The sequence below is a fragment of the Otolemur garnettii genome, unplaced genomic scaffold (assembly GCF_000181295.1).
Source record: "Otolemur garnettii isolate 467f Iridium unplaced genomic scaffold, OtoGar3 scaffold00108, whole genome shotgun sequence".
Lineage (NCBI taxonomy): Eukaryota > Metazoa > Chordata > Mammalia > Primates > Galagidae > Otolemur > Otolemur garnettii.
The window spans coordinates 1,111,575-1,121,600 of record NW_003852503.1 but is presented as its reverse complement, the minus strand read 5'-3'; the positions used below and the strand labels follow the sequence as shown (position 1 = coordinate 1,121,600).

At 38.5% G+C, this 10,026-nt stretch overlaps 1 protein-coding gene across 1 annotated transcript; it reads left to right on the top strand.

Annotated features, from left to right (window-relative positions):
* The first annotated feature begins 4,948 nt into the window (after positions 1-4,948).
* On the top strand, positions 4,949-5,878 carry LOC100950450 (olfactory receptor 149-like). The gene has a single exon (XM_003796888.1). The coding sequence runs from the start codon at positions 4,949-4,951 to the stop codon at positions 5,876-5,878; it is 930 nt and encodes a 309-aa protein (XP_003796936.1).
* Positions 5,879-10,026: the final 4,148 nt, after the last annotated feature.

Here is a 10,026-nt window from a genome sequence, read left to right as displayed (position 1 = left end):
GTTTTAACACAATAACTAAGAAAATTACGTGAAGGCTATGTTAACCAGTTTGATGGAAGTATTTTGGATTGTGTGTGAAAATACCACACTGTACCCCAGACGTGCATTAATGTACACAGTTACTATTCAATAAAAAAAAAACAAACAAATTTATGCTATTGCTACATAGATGTTGCTCTATGCGATGAATACACTAAGACTTGAATTATTTTGGATCACTGGTGTGTTTGAACTTGATAGAGATATTGGTAAATGGGAGGTATTATAGATCATGAAATGTGAAAAGAAGATAGTTTTCAAATGTAAAACACCAGAACTTTCCCCTAAACCCTTTTGTTGTGACTATAAAATTGGAAGTACATAGGGAAAATAGCTATTATAATAATGAAGTTCTATACTTACATTTTTGTTAAATTTTCATTTTTTGAATTATGCACTAGACACTATATGTAATTGTTCTTACCATGCTCATTGGAATCAGAATGAAGTAATATCTCTTAAGATGATGCAGCCAGACAGCTTCAGCCTCTTTTTCCTAATTTAGGAATTCTTCATATTCATAAACCCAAGTTAAGAAGAAATAGAGTTCAATGTCACGCCCTTCCAGAGAGGTTCAGCTCTTACTTTTTTCTGCATGATGTAGACATCTACAGTAAACCCTATCTCATCTTTTTCAAATCCTTTTTGGACATTTCTCTATGTATATATATTCTGAATCACACGAAAACTTATTATTCCCTCTTGACTTACATCAATTCATCAACCTTGAGGTTCTATTTCCCCCCAACACATGCATGAATAATATGTGTACAGTTATTTTTACATGAATGCTTTTCTAATTCCTGAGTTTAAAGACTTAAAACTGCCATTTAAAGAAGTGAGATCTACCTCTATGGGTGAGGTTATTTTGGTGGGTGAGGTCATTTTAGGCCAGTTAGGGGGAGGGAAATGTCTGCCAGCTTACCAAATATTAGCACTTAGGAGTTAAACAAGGAGACAGGCTATTATTTCTGAACGAACCAAATATAATATGACATAAATTTTCCTTTATGTTCTACCATAACATGAGGTATACTCTTGGGGAATCATCTTTGGGTAGCAAAATTTCTCTGTACCTTGGGACCTATTGACTCAATTATGCATAATATAATCTTGAGAGACTTGCATCCCTCTCCTGAGCTAGACTCCAGTACAGTACTCAGAGAATAGTTGATAAATACAGACATGCCAGGAAGTTGATTTTGCAGGAATGCCAGGAAGACTTCTCCAAATTTGTAGACTGAATCTGTGAGTTAATTTTTTCTTACACTGGGGCAATTGCTCTCCATATCAAGTCTTTTTGAAGGCAGTGATGACATATCAGAAAGAACACTAAATTTGGAGCCAGAAGATCTGGGTATGATTTGCTCTTCACTTTTAGGTTTTAAGAAAAGTTTTTTAACTCTCTTAGTTTCAGTATCCTTGTATGAAAATAGAAGTCGATTACCACAATCTTACAGGTATCTTATGAGAATGAATTAAAAAAGGATAGAATTGGGCAGCGCCTGTGGGTCAAGGAGTAGGGTGCCAGCCCCATCTACCGGGGGTGGAGGGTTCAAGCCTGGCTCTAGCCAAAAACTGCCAAAAAAAAAAAAAAGCATAGACTCTCGTTATGAAAATAAATCAATATAAAAATAACATCATTTAGAGGTTGCCAGTAATTTTGAATGCATGTTAAGGAGTCAGAATTGGAAACTGCTCAGCAAGGCATTCTATGTGTGGGACCCAACTCTACCCACGAAGAGATGTAGATACTTAAATATACTTAAATTCTCACCTCAGTTCCTAACGTAAAATAGGAATTAACTCTACGTGTCTCACAGAGTTGTAGCGAGAACTGAAAGAGATAAGTACACCTAAAGCCTTCAGTACAATGTTTGTGCATACTTGCTTAAAGGTAACTGAGGTTTTTGTTTGGTTTTCAACCACACACCACAAACAAAAACATCCCAGTGAGATTCTACCATCCTGAGACTCTTTAGAGCTATTCTGACCTCCCAAAGATATGTACTTTTCTTCTTTTAAGATGCATTAACATGTTATTATTGTTATTACTATTTGTTTTACGTAGGCATATATACCCTGGTTAATACACAATCATTTACTTACTGGGAGAAACATTTATTAAGCTTTACTGCACCTACTTGGATTTTTTTATTAAATCATCACTGTATACATTAATGCAATCATGGGGTACAACGTGCTGGTTTTATATACAATTTGAAATATTTTCATCAAACTGGTTAACATAGCCTTCATGGCATTTTCTTAGTTACTGTGTTAAGACATTTATATTCTACATTTAGAAAGATTCACATGTACCCTTGTAAGAGGCACCATAGGTGTGGTCCCACCAATGGTGGGACCTGCTTGGATTTTGTTTGAAAAGATGGACTGTGTAGCAAAATAAAAGAATCTCTGAGTTAAAAGGATATAAAGGCTCGGCGCCTGTGGCTCAAGCTGCTAAGGTGCTAGCCACATACACCTAAGGTGCCAAGTTCAAATCCAGCCTGGGCCCACCAAACAACAATGATGGCTGCAACAAAAAAACAGCCGGGCGTTGTGGCAAGCGCCTGTAGTCCCAGCTACTTGGGAGGCTGAGGCAGGAGACTCGCTTGAGCCCAGGAGTTGGAGGTTGCTTGATGCCATGGCACTCTACCCAGGGGGACAGCTTGAGGCTCTGTCTCAAAAAAAAAAAAAAAAAGGATATAAAGGGTTCACACAGACACAAGACAAGACAATCTTGTGTTCTAATGAAGAATCTTCCTTATCACATCCCTGACAGAATGTCTTTCGATCCGTATTTTGACTTTTCCAGTGGTGGTGAACTCACTCCTTCACAAGGCAACTTACCTCACTGTTTCTTTTTTTTCTATCTATACTGAACTGAAATCAAAGTTTTTAGTAGCTCTACACCCTTTCGTTGATTATTCACCACAGAAAAGCACAGAGCAAACTTCCATAGTACTCAAGTATCTGAATAATACATGTACCCCAAGGGAGCTCTCACGGGGAAGGCTTAGAGGTGCTGGCATTGGGATCAGACCTGAAATGTATTCTCACAGTCATGGTCCAGCTGTGCAGTCAAGCTGGGCAATCTCTCTGTGATTTACTTTTCTCTCAAAATTAGCAGGATTGCATTGAGACTCAAATAAGAAAAAGAAAAAGAAACAACTAAACCTAAAAAAATTATCCTAGTACCCTTGTAAATGCTCAGTCAAGATTAACTGTTATTTATAATAAGTAATTTACATCTAGGATGCCTTACAGCCACTTTACCAATATATAATCCTCCTTTGAATGAACTAAATTTATTAAGGTTGCTTTAAAGGTGTGTCTCCTAAAGGAACACATAGATAATAATTAAATGCTTATCATTTATTCAATCCTGTCTTAAATAGTGATGCTAATTGTAGATACCTACCTAGTTCCAGAAATGTGTATATAATTGAAACAGAAGTCTTACAATGTGACTATGTGCAAAGACTTAAACGTGCAAGAAACAAAAAGAAGCAAGTCATGTGAAGGTGAACTTTAGAGTCTGTTCTCAAAGCAAGCAGACTGGGGAATGATATAGGTATTTCCTTTATCAAAGCATTTCATTATTATTGGACTTTGGGTGGTACATGTGGTTAACTTCAATGTCATGGCTCCCTTAGAGCAACCAATGACTGAATCATGTGATATGCCTAAGGATAACTGAAGAAAGTGATCTAGGGGAATGAGTGTGTTCAAGTGTTCATAGGACATGTATGTCCTTGGAACCTTCCTCTACGAACACCATATTTCAGTTCCTGAGGCTGGGACAGTCTGCTCTTTTGGGGAACCAGAGAATGTGAGCTGGATTACATTTTATGATACTGTAGGAAATTCCACTATGGTTCCTGTTGGCAAATGTGAGTATTCAGAGGTATTGCATTAAAAGTTTCACATTTTGTATGTAAATATATGAGTATGATCCATTGAAATATATTTTAATACTTGGAATGGCTTTAGGATCATTGGTTTTATTTTATTTTATTTTACTTTTTTTTTTAAGACAGAGTCTTAGTTTGTCACCCTCTGTAGAGTACTATAGTGTCATAGCTCACAGCAACCTCAAACTCTTGGGCTCAAGTGATTCTCTTGTCTCAGTCTCTCAAGTAGCTGGGACTACAGGCACCCACCACAATACCCAGCTATTTTGTTGTTGTTGTTGCAGTTGTCATTGTTGTTTAGCTGGCCCAGGCTAGGTGTGAACTTGCCAGCCTGGGTATATGTGGCTAGTGTCGTAACCACTGTGCTATGGGCGCCAAGCCTTATTATGTTTCTTAAACTAATAGTTGTTCCAGAATTATTTGTTGAATTGACTGCTTATTTTCCATTTACTTTCCTTTGTTAAAAATCAATTGACCACATGTCTGTGGTCTAGCCTCAGGTTTTCTAATCTGTTCTTTGAGCTCTGTAACTCTTCTTTCACTAACACCACAAAATCTTGATTAATGTAGCATTAAAGTAAGTTTTAAAATCCAGTAGTATTAGCTCTCAAATTTTGTAGTTTTTCAAGTGTCTGTCTATTACAATTATTTTCTTTTCATATAAACTTTGGTATTCGTCAGTTTATTAATATCAAATACATTCTCTTGGAATTAAGACTGGGATTACATTGATTATACAGAATAGTTTAGAGAGAATTATAAACTAACAACACTGAGTCTTCTGACCCTTGTTTGGTCTGAACCTAAAGTTTCAGCATATAGTCAAGAATTTCTCTTATACTTTGTTTTAGATCTGCTCCTACGTAAAAAGGTTGACTGTTGACTTTAGTCACATGGAACCAACACATCCATTAGAGAGCTTCTCAGTTTGACATCAGTGTTCATACTTTGGAGTCCTGTGGGTTTTCTTGAAGTCCAACATTTTGACAAAGATGAGGAATCTCTCGGCGGTGACTGAATTTATCCTGCTGGGCATTCCCCACACTGAGGGCCTGGAGACGACTCTCTTTGTTTTGTTCCTGTCCTTCTACATCTTCACCCTGATGGGAAACCTGCTCATCCTGCTGGCCATCCTCTCCTCCTCCCGCCTTCACACGCCCATGTACTTCTTCCTCTGCAAGCTGTCTATTTTTGACATATTTTTCCCTTCTGTCAGTTCCCCCAAGATGCTGTTCTACCTCTCGGGGAACAGCCGCACCATCTCCTATGCAGGCTGCGTGTCCCAGCTCTTCTTCTACCATTTCTTGGGCTGCACTGAGTGTTTCCTCTACACGGTAATGGCCTATGACCGCTTCGTGGCCATATGTTACCCTCTACGCTACACTGTCATCATGAGCCACCGAGCGTGCGCCATCCTGGCTGCAGGGACCTCATTTTTTGGCTGCATTCAGGCCATCTTTCTAACCACTCTCACCTTCCAGCTGCCCTACTGTGGCGCCAATGAGGTGGACTATTACTTCTGTGATATCCCAGTGATGCTGAAGCTGGCTTGTGCAGATACCTCGGCCCTGGAGATGGTGGGGTTCATCAGCGTGGGCCTCATGCCCCTCAGCTGTTTCCTTCTCATTCTTACCTCCTACAGTCTCATTGTCTGCTCCATTCTTCAAATTCGATCTACAGAGGGCCGACGTCGTGCCTTCTCCACCTGCAGTGCCCACCTCACTGCCATCCTCCTTTCCTTCATGCCAGTGGTTCTCATCTACCTGCAACCTACTCCCAATCCCTGGCTTAATGCAACTGTTCAGATTCTGAACAACCTGGTCACCCCCATGCTGAATCCTATGATCTATAGCCTGAGAAATAAGGAAGTCAAATATTCTCTGAGGAAGGTGCTACAGCAGGTGGCCTGCCTGCCTTCCTGAGAAGTGACAGAGAAAGCCCAGGAGCTTCACACTTCAATAAGGCCACACTGCTTTAACCTGGTATTTCCTTTGGTGCAATAGAGAACACAGGCATTATCACTGCCTCCTTTTACAGATGAAGAAGCTAAGACTTAAATAAATAAAGCAAATGATTTGAGGTGAAAGAACTAATAAATTATCCTTCCCAGGAAGAATGATCTCTTCCCAGTTGGGAAAACATCCTGGACCTTCTCTTCAATTTTCTATTCCCCTGCTCCGACATCCTCTTCTCTTCTATTCCTCCTTACTCTAGCACTATGTCATCTGCACTGGCTGAAATGTCTAAATTGGGTAAGTCACCATCTGATAGTCTAGAAGTTCCTGAAAACAATGAGAGAAGTTCAGCTACGTGGCTCAGGTGGTATCCTGTGATTTCGGAGACATAACGAAGTTGTGTTTTCTAAAAAAAAATTTCTAGATGGGATATTAAGGCAGGTCTCTTATGAATGTATCAGCGGTACTAATGTGATCTATCATCTACAAAGCCTGTCTGTTGGCCTTAGACCTAAAAAATCAGTATTGAACTGGTGCTGAGGCAGTGGGTGAAAGAGAATGTGGAGCAGATAGGGGTGATGAGTCCGTTGTTTTTCAGTATTAGAAGGTTTGAGTTTGGCTTCATAATATATAGCACAGATGTGGCAAGGAGTTGTCCAAGCTGCTATTGTTTAGTGATTTTGCTTACTCCTCTAATACAAAGGCTTGACCTTGGTTCCCTCACCCTTATATTTCTTTTTCTTTTTTCCTAGTGGGCTTAGCATGAGAAATGTGCTATTTTAATCCATACAGCAATTTGATGAAAAGAAAGCAAAGTAAGAAGGTGGTGATGGGAAAGGAAGGAGGCAATTGGAAGGGAAGGGGGTAAAGAAGGATCTGCTGGGAATAGAAGGAGATAATGGGGGGGAAGGAGGTGATGGGAGTGGAAGGAGCAGAGGCAAGTCTTCCCTCTTTTTGGTTCTTTTCAGGATGATTATCAGTCAAGGAATCTGCCAGGCTGAACTAGACACGATATTATGTTTGGGCCTCATGTCAGGGTGCTGAGTCGATGCCTGCTTTTGAAGGAGAGAACCCTTTTCCTACTCACTTCTCAAGTTCTGTGTGTTTTATTTTCTCTACCTGGAATGTTCTTTTAATCTTTAACTGGATGAATTTGTTCAAAAACTGGTTCAAATACAATTTCTATGTGAAACCTTTCTTAAGTGGAGTTGGGGTTACACTTTTCTATGTTTTGAATCAAACTGGACAAAGTCTTTTCTCCATTGTGTCTCCAAATTTTTTTTTTTATAGTTTTTGCTGGGAGCTGGGTTTGAACCCGCCACCTCCAATATGCCAGTATCTTACTCCTTTGAGCCACAGGCACTGCCCATTGTGTCTCCAAGCTTTAACAAAGCATTTTCTAAGAGTAAAACTTAGGAAAGGTAGGGGAGGGGGTGGTAAGGACACAGGAAAAAGAGCCAGTTGTTGGGCACTGATAATACAGAATTTCTAGTTAATTTGTTGAACAGATGAAAGTCTGAAACCCAGATGAACTTTTGTTGTGAGTGATGAAGCAGAACCTCAGTCTGCTTTTATCTATCAGTTATTTTGTACCTATTGTGTGTCTCCAGAGCCCTGAGAACATATTATTCTTCTAGCCTTTGGAAAGAAGCTTCAATGATAGTCACAGTCCTTGTCTTTTATAGAGCTTTCATCAAATAGAAGAAACATGATAGCAGCCATGTTCGATATTCATTCAATAAATGAACATTTATAGAGCCCTAACTTAGGCCAAGTATAATCCAAAAAAGTAGAAAGAAAAATAGAACATCAGACAGTGAGGTGTAATAAACAAACTATTGTAGACGTTCAATGGTTCCTGAAAATACCGCCTTTGCATCTAATCCCTTCTTCTTTTAGTTGCTTAAAGTTTGGCCCTAGACAAAGTGAGTTCTTTAAATGAGAAAATCCTTGGTAATATGAACAACACCTTTCTTACAATGCTGTTGTAAAGATTAAATAACCAATAAACAAAATGCTCATCCAACTTAGTGAAGGTACTTCAAAAACTTAAAGGTACTCCAAAAACTTACCTTACAAGGTAATTGTAATCTAAAAAAAATTTTTTTCTTGATATTTTTATAGTTTACCCCATCACTTTATTCAGGGTTTTGTTGTTGTTGTTGTTGTTTCAGTTTTTGGCCAGGGCCGAGTTTGAACCCACCACCTCTGGTATATGGGGCTCACACCCTACTCACTGAGTCACAGGCACTACCCACTTTACTCAGGTTTTTATGCTTAAATGCCATAGCCACAGAGAAGGCTTTCATGTTCATGCTGTTAAAATACCTATCCATTTCATCACATCTAGTCCACTGATCATGCCATATATTTTGATTAATAACACACAACACATTGCCATAATGTCCAAAAAATAACGTCATTCATCACAGGACGAGGAAGCAAGGAAGTAGAACAATTGGCACACACCCATGAAATTGCCATGTCCATGCCTAGAAGCAGTTGATATGACAGATTCTGTGGCAAGAGATGTTAAGCTACTACACTTAAAGACTTTCCTCTTTAAGGATACATACAAGGCTATTTACATGTCACACACACACAAATATCATCGTGGAATATTCCTGTTAGGAAAAGATTGAATGATTAAAAAAGACTCAAATTATTTCCCGAAGAAAAACTATTACTTGAAAGATTTGTTTATATCAGAGGTCAGAAACTTTTCCTGGAAAGGGCCATGTAGCAAATATTTAGGCTCTGTTATGCTTTCATCAAATTTGGACTTGAGTTTTCTCTCTGGAGAGTAGACCCAAGCCAAAGATAGCCACTTTCTAGGAGCACCCTGACCAGAAGGAGAGGATATCCAGAAGTCTGGATATGTCAATCAGGTGAGGCTCAGAGGAGGCGGGACAACGGAACACTTCATTAATTGCAGACCCATAAGAGCCAACTGGAAGTCTGAAGATAGCCATAGAATAAAAAGTTCCCTCAGTGACCCCAGTTGCCTCAGCCATAGGGTAGTAAGATCAAATTAAAGCCAGAAATCTCCTTTGGGAATTTCCTGCAGCAATAACCTCCTCATTGCTGTATCCATATCACCTTCCTTTCCTGTCCTGATTCCCACTTGCTACTCCCCAATCAGTACTTCCCTATTTCCTTCTGAGATAACTTTCACCACAGGAATCCATGCCTCAGATCTACTTATGGGAAAACCCAGCCTGAGACTGCTTGCTTGTTGGTTTCTCTAAATACTACAATTTATTCTTTTTCTTTTTCCTTTTTTTAATTATATAATGACTTGGATTCATTAAAGCTGTTCATCAATTTCTGGGTTTCCTTTATCTGAGTATTTAGTGTTTCAATTTGTCACTCTTCACATTAAAAATCATGGCATTTAACATACTCTTAATCCTTGCTTTATCCATCATGGAGTGATATTTTAACATGGAAATGTACAGCTGTAGTACCTGACTATGATTTATCAAAACTCTTCTGCCTGTTTTTGGACATGCAGAATGAGTGAAGGAAAAAAAAAATCTATCTTTGCTTAAATCTCTTGACATTAGAGTTACCAGTTTCCTCAGAATAAATTATCCTATTTTGATTGACCTGAAAATTACCATATTCATTTTCAGCAAGAATTTTAAAAGATAGATATAACAGAAGAATTTGAAAGTTCATTTCTTTTATAAGAAAACTAAAGTTTCAGAAAAGAGGATCTGTACACTCAGTCAAAAGACATAAAGTGATTCAGTTCTCAATCTAATGTCCAGTCTTTCTTAAACTCATCTTTGGGTTATAAATAAAAATTTTTACTTTGGTTTCTGACTGTCTAAAAATTAATAAAATAATATCAGATGTAATTTAGATAAATACCTTCTAGTTAAATATCATCATTAAATTTTAGTTCCTCCACCTCCCAAGACTCAGCCAGAATGAAATGGAAATGTTGAACAGACCTATATCAAGATCTGAAATAGCATCAACTATACAAAACCTCCTTAAAAAGAAAAGCCCAGGACCAGATGGCTTCACATCAGAATTCTACCAAACCTTTAAAGAGGAACTAGTACCCATACTACTCAACCTTTTCCAAAATATAGAAAAAGACGGAA